Source organism: Ochotona princeps, chromosome 7 (assembly GCF_030435755.1).
Source record: "Ochotona princeps isolate mOchPri1 chromosome 7, mOchPri1.hap1, whole genome shotgun sequence".
NCBI classification, from domain to species: Eukaryota; Metazoa; Chordata; class Mammalia; order Lagomorpha; family Ochotonidae; genus Ochotona; species Ochotona princeps.
The window spans coordinates 57,402,486-57,425,706 of NC_080838.1; the positions used below are offsets into that span (position 1 = coordinate 57,402,486).

The 23,221-nt window shown below is 39.9% G+C and overlaps 1 protein-coding gene across 1 annotated transcript; it reads right to left on the reverse strand.

Annotated features, from left to right (window-relative positions):
* Positions 1-6,528: 6,528 nt before the first annotated feature.
* MEPE (matrix extracellular phosphoglycoprotein) lies at positions 6,529-17,889 on the reverse strand. Its single transcript, XM_004590584.2, has 4 exons — positions 17,836-17,889; positions 13,980-14,033; positions 12,271-12,363; positions 6,529-7,905 (listed from the first exon to the last, which is right to left on the reverse strand). The coding sequence occupies exons 1-4, from the start codon at positions 17,887-17,889 to the stop codon at positions 6,529-6,531; spliced, it is 1,578 nt and encodes a 525-aa protein (XP_004590641.2).
* Between the last annotated feature and the right edge of the window lie 5,332 nt (positions 17,890-23,221).

Below are 23,221 nucleotides of genomic sequence, written 5' to 3' on the forward strand. Positions count from 1 at the left end.
ACCATGGGTATGTAACCACCAGAGGGTTTTCCATGAGACTGTAAAATTTTGAGTTTTTGTTTTACAAGAGCTAGTCTAATGGTTTATTTTTACATGGTTTCTTATATATCCCTTTTGATTAATATTTTTTATAATTTGTTGTTGTTTATATGGGGGAAGCGCTGGACTTCCCAAAGGCCCCCTAAGAGACACAAAGCAGAGATTTTAAGGTGATTGGGAAAAATGGCTTAGCCAGTCTTCCAAAGGTGAAATACAAATGACCAACAGACACATGCTCGGGAGAAACTAGTTACTGGGCAATGCAACTAAAAACTATAATGCTATTTTACCTTACTACCCCAGTTAGAATGGCCCACATTCCCAAATTAAAAAAAAATAATAATACATGCTTGGTTAGTATGTGGGTAGAAAGATATCCTAATCTACTGTTGGTAGGAATTTAAATTAGCACACTCTTATGCAAGACATCTGAAAATAGAGCTACCATCTGACCTCGCCATCTTACTCTTGGGAATTTATCCAAATGAAATGAAATCAACAGTAATTTGTACTTTCATGTTTATCTCAGTCCAATTCACAATATCTAAGATGGAATCAACCCAAATGTCTATCAACTGATGACTGAATAAAGAAGACGTACAAATACACCATGGAATACCACTCAGCCATGAAAAAGAATGAGATTTTTGTCTTTTTCAACCAAATGGATGCAACTGGAAATCATTATGCTTAGTGAAATAAGCCAGTTTCAAAAACACAAGTATCATACGTTTTCTCTGATATGTGGCAGTTTAGAATAAAAAATGTATAAGATTTATAAACTGGTCATTTTGGCATATGATTCTTTTGGTTAGTCCTTGTTTATATTCCTCTGGAACTGGGATCTTCCTACTTTTAACTTGTCAAAAGTTATGGTTTTGGGTCTGGACCAGTAGCCTAATGGCTATGGGTGCCAGTTCTAATCCAGCAAGCCCCGCTTCCCATCTAGTTCCCTGCTTGTGGCCTGGAAAAGCAGTCTTGGATGACCCAAAGCCTTGGGACCCTGCACTTGCACGGGAGACTGGAAGAGGCTCCTCGCTCCTGGCTTCCGATTGGCTAAGTTCCAGCCATTGTGGTTGCTTGGAGAGTGAATCAGCAGAGGGAAGATCTTCTCTGTGTCTCCTCTTCTCTGTTTACCTGACTTTGCAATAAAAATAAATCTTTTTTAAAAAAGTTATGGTTTGTGGAGCATTATACCTGTAAATATAGAGTAGGCTAAAATCATGTCCAGCAGTAACTGATGAAAACAAGAGATGAAGGGAGAGGCATGGACGAGTCGGGGTAACGAGGGAAGTCTGATTGTTTCCTGGACCTGTACGTATGGAATACATAACATTTGTCCACTTTGTATTCACGTTTTTAAGAAAGATGGCTTAGTAAGTGGTGGCAATGTTTGGTCTCTTTCAGAGTCACTTTTGCCACCTGCTGTAAATAGAAATCTGTGAATCTTGCTGATGGCCTTATGTCAGCACCCACTGACTAATACAGTGTTTCTGATTGGCTCCAAACCACATACATACATAATATGTATATATATATATATATATATATATATATATATATATATATATATATATATATGGTTTTGCAACTAAATAGGCTTATCTTTTAATCTCATTTTCTCACAAACTGCTTGAAGTATTCTTATATTCCTGGATGATTTACAGAAGCCTTCTACCTCATTAGGAAAAAAAATGCTTAAATGAGAATTGCTTAAATAATGTTGCAATTCATTAAGCCAATAATCAAAATATTTCCCTTTTAAAAATTTACAGAATCTATTTATTTTAAGTATTACTATTTTCCATGATAGTTTTGAAGGTATATGAAGTCCCACCTCTCCTTCCTCCTTCTCTTTTCTCCCCTCCCACCATTACCGGGAAATAGGAGAGGACAGGCTGATGGTAGAGGGGCACCTATAGACTGATTGACATGAGAAAGCAGTGAAGGCAACAGTGTGGTGACCAGATACCCCAGTGGCAGTTGGCAAGCAGTGATCTGAGCTCCACTGGCAGCCAGAGTTCCACCAGCAGCCATGTGGGAAGTGGGGTTCACCAAGAGCTTAGCAGGTGAAGCCAGGAAAAGAATTGCACATCCTGCTGATTTGTTTGATTCCACCAGGAGCAGAGACAGAGCAGAAGACCCCAAGCAGGCAGTGCAGGATCAGAGTGGATCTCACAGCCCAGACACCCACGAGAGCTGCATCAAACACCATGTTTTATAGGGGGGGCAAAGGTTGTGTGATGGGACTGTGCATGTGCTAAGTTGGGAGAACTAATTTCTAGCTCAGTGAATTGAACCTACATGGCATCCTACAGGTTCCACCCAAAATAGGTCTGGGAAGCCCCCAGACCTGATGGCCAGCAGATCCAGAACTCCACAAGTGGCACATCAGCCACCATTTTGTACAGTGTGACAAACGCTTTGAGATTGCAGGGACAACAGTGAGCTGCACATGCACTGAGCTGGGAGCGAACTCAATGCCAGCTTAGTGCATTGCACTGGTTTCACAGGGAAAATAACATTAGTTTCGACATCCTACATGTAAAAATAGGTCCATGTGGCTCTCAGACCCAATAGCCAGATTCTAACAAGATCAGCACCACCAGGATCTAGTTATTTAGGACACCTGGTATTTCCATTTCCCTAATCCTGGGAACTGTTCAAACCAGAACTGGAAAAAAGATTCTACAGACAACTGTGTAGCAATAGCACAGGATCACAGGGGGTAGAATACTCCTCCTTCTCTTCTTCCCTCTTCCTTCTTCGTCCCCTACTCCTCTCCTCCCCTTTCTTCTCTCGTGCCTCTCCCCTCTCCTCCCCTTCCTCCTCTTGATTCCCACAGCATTTTGGACAATGTGAATGTTCAGTCAGTGATTGTCGCTAAGCCAAAGCTATGCCAAGCGGGATCAGCTACATTTCCTTGATTGTTGGGGGTTGCCAAGAACAGAAATAATTAGGGCTGCAGCATCAAGATAGATCCTTAAAAGAATGGAAATCTGGGTAGGAGATGTTGAAAGGCAAATCAATGACAGAACCTGGAGCCTGCTGGCAGGGCTTGCCTCTGTGAGCTTTTCTTTGCAGACACAAGGTGGCAGACGACGTCCATTTCAGACATTTCTTTCAGGGCAGCCACTAGAGGGTGATGTTTCCTGCCCTGTTTTGGAAATCTGTTTAGAAGTATGGGGATTAAAAGGTGGTGGGGGGAGAGCTAGTGCAGTTTGACAGCTGACACAAGAGTTTGGATACAGCTCATGTCAGCAGCCTGGCTGCAAGTTGTCCCTGTGTGTGTTTTCTCCCTGGTCCTTTGCTCTTTGACAAAAGTTGCCTGTGTCTGAAGGCATGAATTTTGTCAGTGTTTCCAAGAGTCATCCATGAGCACTCAAAATGGAAGACAGGAGGCAAGACCCCATCAGTGAGTGGACATGCTCTCCACTAGAGAACAGGCCAGGCCACGTGCCCTTTGGAAGGCCCCACCTGTTAGTCCCTGGGAAAACATTCCTTCTCTCCAGCAGGGTATGTGTTCCTTTACCACACCAAGGGCTTTTCCTGCAATCAGCCTTTTATGTGGAGAAATCTGATGTAACCTGGAATACAAAGAGCAGGCTTGTTTCCATTCATTTACCTGATTTCCAGTTAAAACAGTTTTATTCACTTCATTCAGTTTTTGCTTCATTTTGCAAAATTGCATTTTATTAAATGCTAGGAAGAGTTTCTTACAGAATTCTAATGGTGACATTGGGTGATATATGGTCTTTCCATTGCTACTGGCCACTGTTATGTCCAGCAGGCGGAGAACAAAGGAGAGAATAAAAGCCTTGTTTTCAGGTTCTATTGTGCATTTCTTTCTCCCTCCCCATAGGTTCACAAATATACCTCACACTGTCCGAATATGTGTGTACATGTGTATATAGCTATGTATACATTTACCTGTGCATACTGATGCACACACAATGTGTATTATGTATAGCCATATTTGTAATGTGTGACAGTGCAGCGAGTATATAACACTGACATCTCTGGTGCGGAATACCTGGGTACAGATACTTGCTGGCTATTTGGGACACTTATTTAGTGTTCCATGACTGTTTCCTGACTTTCAATCTTCATAAATGCCCGTATCGTAGGGTGACAGTGTATGGCACATGGTAACCACTCAAGTCATGCTAGTTCTTCTAGGTAGTACCCTCAGCCACCCTCAGGCTAGTTCTATGTATGTGGGAAACTGGGTTCAGTCCGCAGTTCGCATTGCCATTTTCAGTTAGGAGGGAAGTACTTTTGAGTCTCCACTGGGGAGTTTTGGAAGGCATCCTAATATTGTATCAACACTGACTTGCATTCAGTCATGTAACAGATGACTCAAGTAACAGACGTTACTCAACTCAACAACCTAGGTGCTGTGCAGTAGCTGCCATTAATGATTTCTGTCATTTGGAAACCTTAGCTTTTAAAAAGACAAGAAAAATGATAAATATATTTGTTTTTCCGTTGTTTCTCTTGACCCTTATTGCTTAGAAGAATGTTCTGAATGCAAAGGTGTATCAGGAATTCAATTTAATAACAAAGAAATTATTTTTTTAATTTATTTTTTTATTGATTACATTGCATTATGTGACACAGTTTTCTAGGCACTGGGTTCCCCCCTTCCCCCCCCCATGGTGGATTCCTCCACCTTGTTGCATTACCACAGTTCAAATTCAGTTGAGATTCTTTCATTGCAAGCATCTACCAAGCATAAAGTCCAGCATTTTATTGTACAGATAAATTCAACAGTTTCTTGGGGAGACCATCTCTGGTCTGAAGGTAGAGCTGGCAGAGTATCATCCCGATCAATTAAAAGCCCCGATATTACATCAGTAACAATTTATAACATTATGGAATTAGTTGACTTGGTATTGAGTAACCAATATGTTAAAAGAGAGAAAAAAAAAAGAATGTAAGTTCTAAACCACATCCTCTGACTTCTACATTGATATTTCAATTATTAGTTTATATACAACCAGGTTCTATACACCTTAAATGGCTATAGATTGCTATTCAGCTGTCTCATGTGTATTTTAATTTTAGTATTTAGCAGTTCATAGCGTTGATTCATGATTTTGCTGAACCTGGCTGTTTTTCGGGTAGTCTAACTCTATAATTCTAACAAGACATATGTCAACAGTTTAGGTGAACAGTTTTAGGAGGGGTGTGCAGAGAAATCTTCAATATCCCAGTGAGGAGTAACTAATCTTTGTGTCCCACCCAGTGAGTTATAAGTGCATCCCTGCTGACTGTTTCCTGTCTGTTTCTAAGCTTTCCTTGTTGTTCTCTATCTATTCTAGTTTTTTTTGTTTGTTTGTTTGTAATAACAAAGAAACTAGAACAAGTTTTCTCATACAACAAGGATGCTGGAGGCAAGAGCATGATGGAATTGATTTAGTGGCACATCCATGATTCTTTTGTCCTTTCTGTCAGGGCCACCAATGGCTGCTGTACCTCCAGGCATTGTGTTTGTGTTAATCCAAGAAGCAGAGAGTGAGAAAGGAGAAAGGATGGTGATTGGCTATGTTACTCCCTCTGATTAGGAATATTAAAAGTCTTCTCAAACTCCTTCTTCCTCCATTATCATGATCCTTATGTCTAATCTCCAGGATGTTGGCAAAAGGCTGTCATCAGGTGGAAAACATCTGTATTAAATAACGAGAGAAAAGAACGGGCCAGCAATAATTTGGGAACAGCCAATGAAAAGTATCTCTGAAGCTAAGTTTTAGGTCCTTGTGCTTCTTTTTTTTCAAATCCCCTTGTCATCTGTCCCTTCTCCATCTACTCTATTCTCTGGAACTGACAAAGTGAACGTAGGCCATTGATTTCAGGAAATGACATTTGTCTTATACGATGTCATCAAGGGGCAAGATGAAGAAACATGGAAGGATGTGAAGAAAGCAAGGGAGAGAGAGAAAGGGCAGGGGAAAACTGGTGGAAGCAGAGTGGTGGGGGTGAGGGCCTTGAAACTTGGTCTAGGTTTTAATCATGGGGACACTGCCTTTGCTGAAGGTGAGACCCATCTGGTGGCCTTGGAAAGAAAGCAACACAGACAACAGCCTTCCTTATAGATTATTTAATTACTGAGTATCAGAGAGAGAGATTGTTTATCTTCTGGAATACAAAGCAACCAATATAGCAAGTGGATATTTGTGAAAAACATAGATTAATTTTGATGACACCTATCCAAACTCATATTGCCCATTACATAAATTCTCAAGAAGACTTTTGTTTTGCTTTTAAAAATATTACAATTTATAGTAGAATTTCATACTGTGACCATCCAAACTGCAAATGCTCCCCCAAGCAGACGAAGCACCTAGACTCACTCGGTCTCCAACTCTCCTAGCTTGGTCTCTGACTTTGTGCTCACTCCTGTCAGTTTGCTGTTGGGTCTGGGCTATTGTCAGCTTGCAGGGGACTAGGTGTTGGGACCACACCCAACCCTATAGGCATCCCTGAGGACTAATCACTGTCACTGTCACTTGAACTACCACTGTCTGAGGATTCACTGCTGTCCTTTCTATGGAACCTGACCCTCCTATTGGGATGTGATTTTCTATAACCCCAAGAGCCTTCCCTTTGTGGTATCCCTTTATTATTTTGTTGATAAGGTACCTGATGATCTTTTCTGTTGTGTGTTCTTTCATTCTCTACTCCTTGACCGCTGCCCTTGCTGGAAAATCTTTGGGTTTCATGGGAGTGGACTCGGTTTCTAACAGAGTGCTCTGTGCCTTGTCTACTACTTCCTTTGCCATTCTTGGGAATGTTGTTGTAATGTGTACGCTCAGTTGCATCACCACTACCTTCTTTTCTTTTGTCTTTTGAGGGTGGCTGAGGGTAATGAAACTCAAATTTTCCTTGGTGTGCATTTTGGCTGATGGCATCCTCTCTGTTTCCTTCCTTTCCAGGGAGTTCCTTAAAATTGGTACTACCTATGATGTCATTGCTGCCCTCTACAACGCTCACCTCAGTGGCTTCTTTTGTTGTTTGACCCCTGGTTCCAAAGGTATTTCTACCGTTTTGTTCTTCCTCTGGGATCTCATTATAACCTGATCCCCTTGTGCTGGGATCAATAACCTCAGCTTCCCTTGGGTCTGTAAACCCAGTGTGGGCATCAACAGGTCCTGAGTTGGAATCTGTCACTCCTCCTTTGTGAGCAATGTCCTTAAAGGGTTGGCCATCTCCACTGAATGCAATGATGTCATTGTCCCCTCTCCCTTGAAGACCTGTGTAACCACTGCCTTCAAAATCACTGGGGACCTTCTGAACTTTAGGGAGCTGTTGTAGGTTCTCAGCATTTTGTTGAGCATGACGGGTGTTCTTGCTTTTTATGGGGTGATTCCACTCTTGAGTATCTCTTGGATGGTTATCTTTATTTTCTGAGTGGATTTTGGCATAGTGTATACCTTCTGGAATGTTTCTTAGAATATTCCTAGATTCACTCTTTTGATTTTCTTTCCCCAAAGGTTCAGTCACCACCACAGGTCTCATGCTATGCTGCAGATTCTTTCTGTTGAGCCCTGTACTGTACTCTTCTTGGTCATGGAATTTACTGGCGGCATCCTCTCCATCCTTAAGCCCTCTATCCCCAGCGGGTTCAGGATATATGGACATTGCTGGGTTCTTGTCGGCTTCTGTGGCAATGATGTTGTTATATTCCTCATTCAGTGTCTGTCTATTTGCAAAGAGCTTTTGAGCTTTACCACTCTGGTTCTTTCTGTTGATTTCAAGAAGGGCCAAATCTCTTTCCTGTACAGTATCTTCTTTAGATGATGTCTGCTGATTGCTTTTCTTGGCAGAATGGTCAAGAGCAGTGTTCTCTTTTTCTTTTTCTTCTTCCTAAAATATAGTTCCCAACACATAATGATTATTTTATATTAAATTTTAAAGTCAATTTCTTTGCAACAACAAAAAAATCCATCAGATGTTTGATAACAAAGAATCTATTAACTCCATAGAATTTATTAGGAGAGACTAAATTTGAAAATGTAATTCAGAACCTGATTTTGAAGGAAAAAAAAACATGATAATAGAGACATGGTTACCACTTGGTCCATAGTGGGTCACGGCAATTGAAATGGATTTTATTGAAAATTTCGTGTGTGTGTGTGTGTGTGTGTGTATGTGTGTGCTCATGTGTCTTTATCTTGCTCATTGTGAGTTTTCGTATGTTTACAGAAGGATTTCCCTTTCCTTTTTAGCATAAAATCCACACACAGATGAATCTAGGTAAGATTCAACTTCTAACCTTCAGTGAGGCTTTTGTAGTAGTTTTGAAGTTCTTGTTATTGTAAAAAAAAATGGCTCCATTAATCTTTTGTGTTTGCCTTTGTCATATAATAAAGCAAATTCCATACTGTAGATCAGTAGTACTCCAATTTATCATTTATAGGAATGATTTGGAAGAGTTGAATAACCCAAAATTATTAACAGTTTCAGATGTAGGATAGGAGTCTAGAATCTGCATCTGTGATCAACTTCCAGATGCTGCTGATGTTGGTGTGGAGATGACATTTTGAGAACAGCTGTCCTAAGGCATGAACTGAAGGATCAGAGGTCCAGGCAAGAAAATCCCTGAGTGAATGGAGAGAAGGTGAAAGAAGGAGGAAGAAAAGTGTTTAGTCTGTATCTCAATGTTTTATGTTCAGAAGACTATGGTGGGTTCTCTGAAGATATTACTTAACAGCCTATACTTAACCAACTTGGAATGCAGCCACGTTTAAGTAACCTTGGCAGAACAAAGAAGAAGGAAGTTGAGATTGAGTTTGTCCCCTGCCACTCATTTTCCATAACACAGCTGAATATAGAAGTATTTGAAGGGACTGAGGGTTTGGCCTATGAATGCATAGGTTAAGACACTGTGTCCCATGTTCAGAGTGTCTGGGCTCATGTCCCAGTTTTGCTTCCAATTCTAGCTTGCTGTTAAGGCAGATCCTGGTAGGTAACAGTGATACCTCAAGTATTTGGGTTCCTGTTACTCTTGTGGGAAACCTGGGCTGAAATTCTGGCTCTTGGCTTCAGGGTAGCCCAGCCCTGGCTGTTGCAGGCATTTGGAGAATGAAGGAGTGGATGAGAGTTCTTTCATAGTATCTCTCAATTTAATCAATCAAAATGGGTTTCTAATTATAAAAAATTAAAACAGACTCTGAGAGTCTGGTTGGAGGTTTCCAGAGGGTGTTAGTATAAGGGGAGTGTGTGACTATAAAAGGAGCAGTGGAGATCAAGTGTATAACCTGGGGCCAAATCTGAATCATAAAGAGGAGCCAAAACTGCTTATGTGAGCCAAGGTAGGGTGAGGCCCCACTCAGGTAATGCTGAACATAGCCTTAGCTATGGATCCCACAGCACACAAAGTTCCTGCAGCACTGTCCCAGGGATGTCTGAGGATACCAGGTTTTCCTCTCCACTGTGAAATAAGGTGTGTTTGTACAACTGGTGTAAGCTATATAGTGGTGGTGTAAACTACACCTGGATGCCATCACTTAGAAAAAAGAAAGCAAAGATCCAAGGATATTTAGCAAGGGGAGTAGAGAACTGTCTAAATTGTTAAATTTAACCTTAAATTTGAACAAGTTGAGTTTAATTTCCTCACCTTTCGTTGGCCCTGTGTTAATTGTTTGGTTACGAGTTCTGGTATAAAAAAAAATATAGAGAAAATAAATGCTAGACTTTCTTTCTACCTCTAAATTGTCAAATGAGCTAGAGTTTATAAGACCACTGCACAGGTGTTTGAACTGGTGAGTATATAAAATCAATATAAGAGACATTAATTGAGGGACCTGGATATGTACCGAACTGAACTGAGTGTCTCCCGTCCTAAACAGTGCCTAATGGTTGGCAGGCCAGCAAAGAAATCATCCAGGAGGGTGAGGAGAACTGACACTTGTGGTTCTGTCTTGTGTTCCAGGTTCAGAGTCATCCCCCATCTCTGGTTCTCCTGTAACTTTGTGTCCCAAATCAACTGCACATGCTGATGCGGCATTCCACAGCCTTCTTACCTTGGGTAACAGTCCTGTTTGCACTCATACTACTTCAATTTTGTCCTGTCTTTTCTGCCACACTTCAGTCTCTTGCCTCTTGTTGGACAATGAAAAGATAAAACCAGCACAAAAGGCACTCGTAGAAGGGAGATTGCAAAGAGGATATAAAAGCAAATTCTAGGAAGGCAGCCAGGTAGGGAATAGTGTTGAGTGAAACAGGAGTTGCCAAGAGGCCTTTCTTCCTCCAGTCACTCCAAGGTTGACTGAAAGTAAGAGTCCCATGGAAAGACTGTGGGTTGGAATCAGTCCCACCTGTGTACCTTATGAGCTGTGTGAATTTGGGAAGCTTATTTTACTTCTCTGAGCCTCAACTTTTTAGGTTACAAAATAAGAAAAAAACATTAGAAGAATTAAAAGAGTTTATTAAATGATATAATGCATGGGAAGTGTCTAGCATATGTCTAGCATAAAACATGTCTTGTGTCATTTCATATAGATCTGTCAGTAGGCAGCCCTTTCCTGAATGTCAGTTTGTTTTCCTAAATATTGTTAATGAAACTCCTTTCGTCACAGGATGTGCAGCAGCTCCCGTAGGTAACAGATTTCTCTATTATTAACGCTGGTAGTGGCTGGTGGCTGTGAACTCATTCTGGACCCCTCTGACCTGTTACCTCTGGCTGTAGGTTCTATAAGGCTGTGCCTCCTGATGCTACGTTATCTAAAGCAGATTCTGCTTGATGTCCCGTCCCACCTCACAGCCTCTTGTCTCTTACGTTATTCCCTAGTATGAGGGCTGATTTCTTGAGTTTATACTACTGGGATATGAGGGCAGAATAGTTGAATCAGCTTGCACTGAAATCTCAAGATACAAATTGGTTTTGGGAAATGCTTTCCACTCTCATTAACCTGGTTTGTAAATGTTCTGTGAAATGCCAACCTGTAGTATTTTAATGTGTAATTTGAAATGATTTAATTGTTGAAGTCATGATTCCACTAATTCAGTAATATTTTATCTGGCAGACATATTCTGAACACAAGATTTGGCCATGGGAAAAAAAATCTAAGTAGAAATAAAGTTTTTAGTGAATTACTTCTGAATAAAAAAAGTATTTAAACACTTGATTGAATTGAAGTCATTAAGCTTACCAAGATTAGAAAGTTTTACTTGGGCATTCATATTTCCATTTGCAATCATGTTCATACACTCATTGCTAATATAACCTTTTGAATTCCCTTCCTATTTTTTCTCTCCTTATCCAGAAGTGAGAATTTTTGCTTACTGATTTTGCTTACTGATTCAGATTAGTCTGAATAAGAGTAAACTTTGTATCTCTCAGAAGAAAATTGAAGTTGTAAATCAGAAGAATGTTTTATAAGTGAAAAGTAGTTTTGGAATGTGGTGTGTTATGGTTTAATTATTTGTGAATGGCAGAAAATACTTTAAAATGCAAAACAAATTGCAGGTCCTTTTGTGAAATAATTTCTGAGGATACTGTTGACTGGTGCTCTGGACATCACAAACGCACTTTACTCCTTTGATGGAGAATGGGCTCCAATTAGCTGTAGCCTTAGAGATGTCATGGAAAGGATGTGGAGCAGAAGAAAAAAAGCATTCTAAAAGGCAACCACTTCCTCCGTGGGAAATGGAGCCAGATTTGGAAAAACAAACAGTCCTTTTGCTGATGGCATTTTAGGCTGTCTCCAGCTCTCTGGCCAATGAATTTGCAAAAAGGGACTGAATCAAAAGAACCATTGTCACCTCCCTTGACAGTGGCCTTGTTCTTTCTCTTCTGAGCACCCTGACACAGTGGGAATTGTCGCCAGCAGAATGAATCTGAGAGACACTAAGACGCGGCAGTCTGTGGGCCAAAATGCTTTCTTACTAGCCTTCTCCTGATCATGGAACTCGTGGTGGGATAGGGCCGGACAACACCCTCCTGAGAGACACGGCCATGTTAGGGCAATCAGGGTCTGACAGTATCACACTTGCAGCAATAGGTCCTGGGGTAGAGTGATTCTGAGGCCTAGGTTATGGCTTAGCAGTCAGGAAGCTTCTAGAACAGAGTTTCATGGTAGAAGAGTACCAGGGGTTGGAAGTGTGGACAAAGATGGTGGGCGCAGCCAGAAGCCTGAGAGCAAAACCTTTATCTCTGTCATCCTGCCCCTTAGGGCCAGGCCGCAGCTTGGCTTCCACTGAGGACGCTCATGCAGGCAATCAGCTTACCTTTATGATGCTTTGCTGTTTCTTCCCGGACTGTGTGTAAACACATTTAAAAATGTAATGCCCATGCTTCTTGTGGTGGCCTTTTTGCATTATCTACAAAATCAGAACATTATATTAAGGTAGGCTTATCTCCTGCTGAGTTTTCACTTTTTTTGATTTGTTTTTTGTTTTTTAATAGAAGGAAATTGAATTATGCTTCTGACAGTCGGTAGTACTTCTTTTAACCACCAGGAGGCGTGCGGCAACCAGCTTGTGAAGACAGTTAAGTGTTCCGTGTGTGTGTGTGTGTGTGTGTGTTTCTGCTTTAAGCCTATTTTCTTACAACCAGTCAACTGCTTTCCTTCATCCAGTACATCTGTTTTGTTACTAAATTTCTTTTTAAAAAAGATTTATGTATTTTTATTGAAAAGATACAAAGAGAAAGATCTTCCATCAGCTGATTCACTTCCCAAACGGCCAGAACAGCCAGTGCTGAGCAAATCCTAAGTCAGGAGCCAGGAACTCCTTCTGGGTTTCCCATGTGGGTGCAGGGAACCCAAGGCTTTGGGCTGTCCTCTACTGCTTCCCCAGGCCACAAGCAGGGAGCTGGATGGGAAGCGGGGCTGCTGGGATACAAATTGGCACCTATACGGTATCTCAGCATGCCCAAGGTGAGTGCTTTAGCCACTAGGCTATGTGCCGGGCCCATTGATACTCAATTTCAATGGAAAGGAACCATGTGGATATATGTTTGGATGGAAAGAGGTGAGGGAATTAGGAGGAGGCAGCTTTTCACAATGCTGTTGTGTGATGTTCAATTAATGAAACTCACAGCATGAACACATATTCCCTGAAATTTGCAGTTTTGACCTTTGTAATTTTCAACTGAGATAAAGAACAGATGACTGTTAGTTCTTGACAGACAATTTTCTAACACTGCCAGAAAAAGTCATGGAGTGCAGATGTAGGCTGCAATTTGGTGACATGCAAAGCTGAATGTTAAATTTTCTGGATGTATATTGAAAACTAATTTCACATAAATTGGATAGTCCATTAAGACTTGTCAACTCTGGCATAGTGAGTTAAACCACTGCCTGCAATGGTGGCATCCCTTAAGAACACTGATTCATGTCCCAGCTGTTCTGCTTCTAATGTGCCTGGGAAACAGCCTAAGGTAGATGCTTGAGCCCCTGCAATCACCTGGAATACATGGATGGAGGTCCAGGCACATGCATTTAGCCTGATCCAAGAAGCCATTGTGGCCATTTTGGGTCTGAACCAGCAGATGGAAGATTTCTTTCTCTCTTGCGCGTGCTCTTTCATTCTTCATTTCAGATAAGCATTAAGTCTTGTTAACCATCTTCTGTTTTCCTTCCTTTTTGATCACTTAACTCTCAGATGAATGGATGGGGAAATGCTACCTGCTAGTAGCAGTACTCCATAACTCTTACTCTATTATTCCTCAAATGTTGACTGGTTAACTATTGGCTTATTTGAAGGAAGAAATCACATTGAAGAGGAAGAAATCTCTATGTTAAATGCTTTCCTCATTCCTAGCACATATTGCGTGAATTATATTGCCTGGTTAAGTAGAAAGTGTCAAAATAATGTTGTATAATTTTGTGCATCCACTCTAAGTACCCACGAATATTTGACAGCTGATGTCTCCTCTTTGTGACTTTGTTCATGCTAGAACCCAAACAGAGTTATTGGAGAAGAATCCTGTTTACCTTCTGCTCTTCCACACAGCCTGGCTGAGTTCCCCCAGGCTGAGGTTGTAATGTCTGAAAGGAAATAATGAACACAACTTTACCCAATGCAATATCCAGTTTTTGCTCATATCTTCAAACAATAGTTTCTTCATTTGTTTTTCTACAAATCGTATTTCTACATTGTATTATTCAAGGTAAAAAACCATTCTGATCAAGAAAGAAGGGCACACACATCTTTACTATTGCTGGTAGTGCAAGAAAAAATGAACCCAGCTCTTCCCCGACCAGGAGGCAATGTTATTCCAACATAGCAAGTTGGGGAGTGGGAGAAAGGCAGAGTCTCACCCCAGACAGAGAAGATTGGTGCCTGGGCAGCCCCTGCAAAAGAAGTTGTTTAATATGCATGAAGCAAAATAAGTTCAAGGATGTGAGCTATACATGTATATGGACCATGCAAGTCCAGTAATTGTGAGATTGAATTAACATGCTACTAATGGCCCAGCAGGAATATAACAAGAATACTGTTTAGAAATAGTAGGGTCATGCCCAAGGATAGAACCTGATTGTTGCCACCAGCTGAGACAACATTAATTCAGGAAAGGAAAACTGTAGGTGGCCAGCAGATTGGGAATCATTTTTTCTCTTGGTTCAACATGAGAGTGTCATCACTTCATATTGAAGGGTACCTGGCTGGGGAAGGTTGGCCATAGAGGTAAAGATGAGCCAGAAACTAAGCAAGAATAGACCGAGGCATTTGTCCCAGATGGTTGAACTGTGGAAGACCAAGCGGAACTGAGATCCTGGGGCAAGCTTGCTGTGCAAGGGGGCAGATCATATCTAGTCCTTTTATTCTAGTATTTGTATTGCCTGCCTTCTTTGCGAAACTACTAGTCTATTGCTGATGTGGCCAAGGAAACAAACATGTGGGCTTAGTTGGTGTTTGAGAGTTTTAGCTAAAGTGGATGAACAGAGATCATGCTCAGTTCTTCCTGAAGGAAAAGAAACCCTTATGCGGAAGGTAAAAGGAAGAAGCAGTGTGACAAGCCCCTCAGTGTTCTTTCAGAATGAGCCTTGAGTTCTGGGTTTTGCTGCATACTGTAGGATGTTGGTAATTCTGCTTGCTCTTAGATTCAGTTCTCCTCTTTGTTCTGGGCAGACTCCCTGCAAATTTCATTTCCCAAGATCCTTTGCTATCTGGTTTAATTCTGGGTTTGGCTGCTGGAGGCCCAGAGTGACACTGGAGGGTGGAAGAGAGAAGCCACGTTTTCCCCTGCTCTGCCTTTCTGGGAGGCATCTCTAGAACTGGACATGTTTGCTTTGTGGTCCTAGGACCTGCCAGGTGGTAGTGCAACCAGCGTACTGGGAATATTACCTACTTTTGTTTCTTTCAGACATAGGCATAGTAGTAGCTTCAATCTTTGGTCTGCCTCATATATTCCTTAATTTGTTCCTTCTATACTTCACAGCTGGTTCCCAAGTGAAATCTCTCTCCTGAACTGTTTTTTTGACTGGACTCAGAAAAATTCCTCTTAGAAGCATCATCTTGTAGAGCCATTATTCAACCTAGTACTTAAGATGCCCACACCCCATATATGTAAGTGCTTGGATTTGAGGCCCAGCTGGACCTTCCTGCTACTGTAGACCCTGGGACGTAGAAGCGATGGGTTCCTGGCACCCACATATGGGGAGACCTGGATGATGTGTCTGGCTTCCAGTTTCAGCCTCTAGGCTGGACCAGAGCTGTTGTGGGTTTCTGAGGAGTGAAACAGCAAATGGAAGCTCTCTGTTTCTCCTGCTGATTCATAAGCAAACAAAGAAATGAAGAAACTGAAAGGTATTCCACTGATGGGGCTACCAGGTGTACCTGTGTTCCATGCTAAAAACAAGCAATAGTCTGTTGATAAGTGCTATATTTGTATACCACTTTGAAAACATCTTTTGCATATATTATTTTGCTTGAGACTCATCGTAACAGGTAGACAAAGAAGCAAAATTATCTGTGCCACCACAACCAATAGTAGTTGAAATATATGAGATGTTTTAATCTAAAATTTTCTGTCTCAAAGTCCCAGGAATAAAGAGAAATATCGAATGATTGAATTCTAAAAATTTAAGCAAAGGTAATGTTCCTGAATCTTATATTAAGTATCTTTTATGCATGTTTTATAGTTTTATTTCCTATTGCATTTTATGTTGATTCTTATATGATCTTGTTTTAATTGAACAATTCCTCAAAAATGTCAAACAATTTTATAATTTTTTCAGAAAATATCGAAATTGTTTATCCTTTTACAGGAAGAAAAATCAAAATGACATTGGGTGAAAACTAAGCAAGCAATGACCATAAGCAGTTTTAAGGTTTTTCTTTAAGAACCTGCTCTTATCTATATAGCAAAAATATACTGAATAATGTAGAGAACCTTAGTATAATTTAGGGCTTATTGTGACTTGCAACAGAGTTATGATAGTTTAATTACAAATTAATGAATATTGGTTGAATTGCAAGTCTAATAATTACTTTTAATTTTCTTTCATCTACAAATTGTTTGGAATTTGGAATATAATTCAAAATCATATTTAAGTGGTTCTTCATTCACAAATGTCTTATACCACTGATGTATTATTCAGCAATTTAGGTCATTGCGACAGTGGTATCTGTACATCTGGGGGGGGGGGCGATCACATCTGACCACTCATGGCTCTGAACTTCCTCTCTGTCCTTGCTGACACTCTTTTGTTTGAAATCTGTGCCTCCCCCATATCCACTTGGCAGTTGTCCCTACTTGAACGTGGCCTTGTTGTGATAGTGACAGTGTCTGCCTCTCGAGAGGAAAGCTGGCACCCTCTTCTGACCAGTGGTTAGTGGATCGGTGTTGACACAGCACTTTACTGGAAAATGGTCAGAAAGTACCACTCCAGCTGTTCATTGGAATGTGTTGCTCAAAATAAATGCATCCTCAGCTGGTTGGATTGGGCTGGGTCAGGAAGACCACACTCTCACCATCAGGCTTGAGTGTAGGTTGCTATAGCCCTGGCTGAACCAAATCACACATCATGGGCCCAAGAGAGTCTATTCTTTTTTTAAATATATTTTTATTTGGAATTTTGAATTATGTGGTACAATTTCATATAGGCTGGGATCCCCCCCCAAAAACTCCCATCCCTGACAGATTTTCCTCATTTTACTACAATGGTGTAGTCCTTCATAAGGAATTATAATTCTATGATCCTCTTATTTAAGTGTACCCCAACATTGTTGGTACAGATAATGTCAGACAGTCCAGCATTTCATTGTCTACAAGAGAGTCTATTCTAAGCAACTTCTCAGGACTGCATAAAGATGTGTGTGCTGACAAGGGGTTCTGCAACCCCCAACTTCTGCTGTTCTAACAGGGTGGTGGGGAGCATCCCTGTCAGTCTGGTACCCAACTGGCCACTCACTCAGTTAGGAGCTGTATTGAAGCATGAAAGCACAGCGATGATGAGAGTTGGTTCAGTTTAAAATACTCATGGCAGATTATTTAAGTCTGTAGTAAAATGGTGAAAACTTCTTTTGTCATGCTATTCAACTGAGTATTTGAGTAATACACATTAATCTCAGGGGATTGAAATGCTGTGAGTGGCTATTGGTTTTCTCCGAACTGTTGTTTCAGTGTTCTCTGAAACGCTAGATGTTTGGTAATACAGCATATTTATTTTTGTTCAGTTACAGGTGTGATATTTGATGTTTGGATGCATCCTATTTGCTTGGTATGCTATTGTAACAGATTTAGATAAATATTGCTAATTTAAATATATATTGCTGTAAAAGAAAAATAAAGAGAGCAAAAACCATATAAGACATAATTGAATGTGAAGTGCTTACTGTGCCTGCTGGTGCTGCCCAGGTCACACCTAAGAGGAGCAGTCCTATGTAGACAACTTGCATTTTTGAGAATCTCTGTGAAAAGATAATAATATTTTATTATCTTTTAAATGCCAGAGTATTTTCAATGAGGAGTTGTAATAGAAATACAGAAGCAGGTGTAAACATCTTTCACCCAGCAGTCCATGACCTCTTGTTTTATACATATATAAATATATACTGTTATGTGCATGATTAATATATATGTGAGAAACTAGCATATAACTATATATAACTATGTATAATTTATTAATACCTGAGTACAGATATTTTAATCTAAGAATGTTATCTATATATTCCAAAGGAAAGTTGCTGAAAATCATTACAATAATAAATTAAGTTAGAGAAATTTATAGGCACATATTATTTGCATGGTTGTCAATCCTAATTTTTCCCTCAAGCCTTTATTTGTGTAATGCAAAGTGATGCTAACATCCTAGCTCACACTAGCTTGGTTAAGCCTGTCAGGGTCACAGATTGCTTTTGCCGTGGCCTTGAGGGAAATTAGGAAGCAGGCAATGTTGCCAGGTAGTCTTCATGATGAAGACTCTATCACCTTAAATATATTTCTATCCTTTTATCCCATTACACAAAGGTCTACATGTGGTTGACTTAAAAACAAATCGTATGTTATATTGGCTTCCACAATGTGAGACCTAAAACATCAATAGTTAACAGATAATGATACTTGTTGAAGCATTAGTAAGTGTATTAAAGGCTCTAGTGAGCTCAGTTATGTCAAATAGTCATTCATTCAAAACACAGTTAATGCAGTTTTGGGCTACCAATCTTTACAGTTTAGTGAGCAGTAAATTTTTTGTTAACTGCTACACACACACACAGCAATTAATAAGCAAATAAATGCATAGCTCTCTTTAATATTCCTTAGAAAAACATGTATCAGGGAAAATAATCTAGATTTTTTTTCCTAATTTTCAATCAAATCAAGGTAAAAGCTTTTATTTGGAGACATAAGGATAACTTGTAACTATTCTCTAAGATCCTAAGTTATTCTCTTCTGAATTAATATAGTTTTAAGCATCTTAACTCTAACATTTCCAAGTATGCACCTTATAGGTTAGGACTATATAAGGTATTTTCTCAAATAAATTAAGGCTGATCATCAGACATATTAGCACAGATGAGAGCAGAAAATAGGAATAAGGCCAGCTTCTTCTAACTTTGCTTTGTAAAGGGAAATGACCTGGTTTGTGGGAAGACAGGACAATTCTCATCTCCTACTGTGGATCTCAGGCATGCTGATGGGTGAAGCAAAGGGAAGATTTTCCTCAAACCATCCATTATAGGAAATGAGTTCTAGAGTTTGGTATTATACATCCTATTTTATAAAGCAAAGCACTAGCTATTTCACTGTTATTCTCAGTAGACCATATTCTCATTTTACATTGATTTTCCAAAGCAATTACTACTGGGTGGTAGTATCTTGAAATGTAAATAGTTTCAGTATAAAGCTATTTGCTGTCAAGAACATAAACAGAGTTAAATTACCTGGAATCTTTTATCTTCAGAATATCTGCCTCTCTCTGCAGCATTAGCAGGTTTGGGACATTTTGCTGAAATTTAAAGTTGTTAACAGTTCCCAGTGGCCAATCAGCACTGGCTCACTTAGTGCTGGCAAACAATTTGTTACAGGTGCCCACAGATAACCATAGAGGATAAAGTAATTTTAATCTAAAAATGTTCTGTGGTGAAAAGCTGCTATCAAATGTTCCAGCAAGTGGAATAAACAGAAAATATAAATACTTCAGTTTGGACATCATGTTGGTTAGGTGATGAGAACTGATTTCATAACTATTAATTAGAATCGACTGAATGCCTAACAAGTTTATAGGTAGAAGTTATGTTCGCACTCCTTTTATGCAGAAACTATATAATTATAGTTTTGCTGGAATGAAATTCAGCAACATTGAACAAGAATGGGTTGAGCAACTACTGAGTGTCAGGCACACAGGAAGTTGCAATGACAGGAAGAAGTGGAAAAAAGATTATTGTTCCCATGGCGTGTAGAGTCCAGTGTGGCGGGCAGAGGTAGACAATACTAAGATCATAAATAAGTAAAACACATTACACTCTTAGTAGGTGATGATAGAGACTAAGCCTACAGAGAAAAGCACTCTGGGAGCAAGGGAAAGGATAGGAAGGAATGGTGGTGGAGACATTTTTTGGAAAGGAAGCCTTGTGAGAAACAGATTAAGTAAAGACCTTGTTATGATTGGAACACATGCAGCTGTTTCAAAAGTTCATGGAAAAACAGAAGATAAACTTATTTTGGTGTGAATAGTTTAGAAATCTATGCATGGGTTTTCCATACTACCTATTTGCCATGAACTTTTGGAAGATGTCTTATGTATGTTCCTCTAAAGTTCTTATGTTGAAGCTTTGAGCCCCAGTATGACCATATCTAGAGGAAAGGCTTTTAGGAGGAGTGTAAGTCATGATGGTAGAGTCCTCATGAATGGGATTAGGGACCTTAAGAGATTTGGGGATGGGGACCTAACTAGGCCCTTTTTGCTCTTCTGCTCTGCTTCTTCCAGCTGTTTCTTCCAGAGGCTTCAGGAATAGTCATCCTGGCGGTGGTGACAACCAGTTGTCACCAGACATTGAGGTTGATGGTGCCTCTAACTTGGGTTTCCAGCCTCTGGAACTCCGACCAATGCATTTCTGTGCTATATTGTTATAGCAGCAGGCATGCGTTAAGATGTTCCATCTGTGGCAGAAAGACCAGGACGTACAGTGGAGCCAGACACAGGGCCTGTTGTCTTGTCTCAGAAACAGAAAAGAGGCCAACTTGGCTATAGGGACTAAGCAAGGGGAAGAGCAGCCAACAAAGTGAAAAAGGTTTTACATGATGATGACATAGGACTTGTAGGTTATTTCTAGGCTTTTGACTTGACCCTCAATGGAAAGCAAAGTCCTTGGAGGCTTTGAGCAGAGGAGTGATGGAAGGAGTGACCAAAGTAGAAAGAGGGCAAACTGACTAGGAAGCTCTGGCAATGGTGGTAGCAGGTGATGACTGGGCCTTGACCAGAAGGGAAGGTGACAAGCATGTTCTATTTTGAACATATTTGGAGAGGAAGGCCACTAGGATTGTTGATGGAGTAGGTGTGGGCTGTAAGAGAAATAAAAATGTCAGGATGTCACTGGCATTTTCACCCTGAGCGTCGAGGAGTTTGCTTTGTATTAATAGAGGCAAAATTCAGAAGAATGTTTTGAGGGAAATGTTGAGGCTTTGGATTTGTACATGCATTTTGTAGAGATTCATTTAGGATATTGGATTTCTTAATGAACCTGGGACACAGCTGTATAAGAGTAAGCCCTCCTGGGAGTCATCTCACATGCTTTGCCCTTGATGGTTGCCAAAATCATGATTACAATAATTTGGAAGACTTTACTCAGTCTAAAAATATTGTAATACTTGGTACGATTTACATTAGGACTATATGTGAAAGTGTTAATAAGGCATTAAATAAGAATGATTTAACTATTGACAGTTAAGCACACTTCTAATAGACTGGAAATGACATGTAAGAAGATTTAAAAGTAAACTCCCAATTTTGTCCACCTCCTAAAACAAAAATAAAACAAACAGAACAAAAAGAATAGTACCTTTCCTAGTTCAGGCCAAATGTCATTATACCTTCTCCAAGTTCTGCAGATCCTCCATTTAGTGTCCTGGGCGCTTATTTGTTTGTTTATTTATGCTTCCCAGAGCTAGAATTGGAACTACTGATAGTGGGCTTTTGTTGATTCTCACAACTGTTTAACCATGGATTTTAGAATATCTAAACATTGTTATCAAATGCTCTTTTGCTGTGGTAAGTTACTTAAACAACCCAAGTGCAGCATTTTGTGCTTCTGTTTCTACATCTGAAAATGTGGATTGTACTAACAAGCTAAACTAGCAGTGTCTGCTATGCATCAAGCAGTTTGTTGGTTGATACTGCTATCATAATGCTGATTCTAGTGACATGACATTCAGCGCTTAGTGACTTACTTAGTGTCATATACAAGCAAGCAAACAAAAAAGCAAGAGATTACAGTTAAACTGAATGACTTCCAAGCAAAAAAAAAAAAAAAAAAAAGCCACTGCACAGCTGTCTCATCAGATCAGCAGAAACATAAAATTAGCAAATCCCAGAAAGTGCTTAGCCCAGTTCCTAGTGAAATGATAAAGTAACTATCCACCCCACCCATTCTTCTCAACATTAATAATAACTGCAAGAGGATGTTTGCTGCAGCAGTTAAAATGCTGCTTGGGGAATCAATATCCATAATGGAGTGTCCTGATTCTACTTCCAATTTCAGCTTTCTGCTAATGTGCTCCTTGAAAGGCAGGTAGCAGGTGATAGCTCAAGTCCTGAATTGAGTTCCAGCCTCCTGGCCTTGCCCAGCACATCCCTGCCTGTTGCAAGCATTTTGGGAATGAAACAACGGGTGGAATGTTCTTCCCCTACTTCCTCTCTTTCAAGAAAAAAGCAAATAAGAAATAAAGACATATTCTAAAAAAAAAATGAAAACTTGGTATCTCATTCCCACGCTTTTTGCTTTTCATGTGAGTTGTCTTCCATTACTTATTTCATGCACAGGCAAGTGCAAGGAAACATGAATCTGGAGTCTCAGAGAAAACCATGGCCTATTTGTATAGAGATTGTAAATATTTGTGATTGGGCTGATAAGGAAAGAGGCTAAAGAGGAGATGGAAGTCAAAGAAAGGCAGCAAATAAGAGCATTCTCTTAGCTATGGGAATGAAGGCAAAGATACAGCTGTGTAAACAGCAGACAGACATGAAAGTCAGAAAAATCATCATTTTCAACTTTGGGTTCCCTATTAACAATGGATAACAATTGAGATAATTTTATAATAATTTTTAAGTTATTTTGTATCTTAACCTGTTACTCTGGTCCATACCACTAAATATTTTGAAACATCTGGCAACAGGTGCCTTGTGAAGCTTTAGACGGTGTTTCTTGTTTCAGATACTTCTCTTCACTTGTTTTCCTTTATTTAAAAAAGAATTTCACTGTCTGTGATTTTCCTTTTCATTTAGGCAATAGGAAAACACCTAATTCTGAGTAGATATTTATCATAAGAACTTGTGTTCTGAAAAGACAAAGCTCATAGAATTTTAAGAGAGAAAAGCTAGTTCTACCAAGCAGAGTACTGGTAGTAGCTAAATATACATGCTCTCAAAATTGAAATGAATTCAAAGCTAAAAAAAAAATTAGCTAGAGTCTTAAATTTAGAACCTACAATTGACAAAAGCAAAAAAAGGAAGGGCCTGTGCTAGCTGGAAGGTTGTAGGGAAAAAATTCTGGGAAAAAATTAAAAGAGTGA

Coding starts and splice junctions, on each gene's coding strand:
- MEPE (XM_004590584.2), bottom strand. CDS start 17,889: ATGCAAGTTGTCTACATAGGACTGCTCCTCTTAGGTGTGACCTGGGCA. Junction 14,034..17,835: donor GTGTGACCTGGGCAGCACCA/GCAGGCACAGTA, acceptor ATTTCCTTTCAG/ACATTACAACCTCAGCCTGG. Junction 12,364..13,979: donor GCTGTGTGGAAGAGCAGAAG/GTAAACAGGATT, acceptor CTGATTTTGTAG/ATAATGCAAAAAGGCCACCA.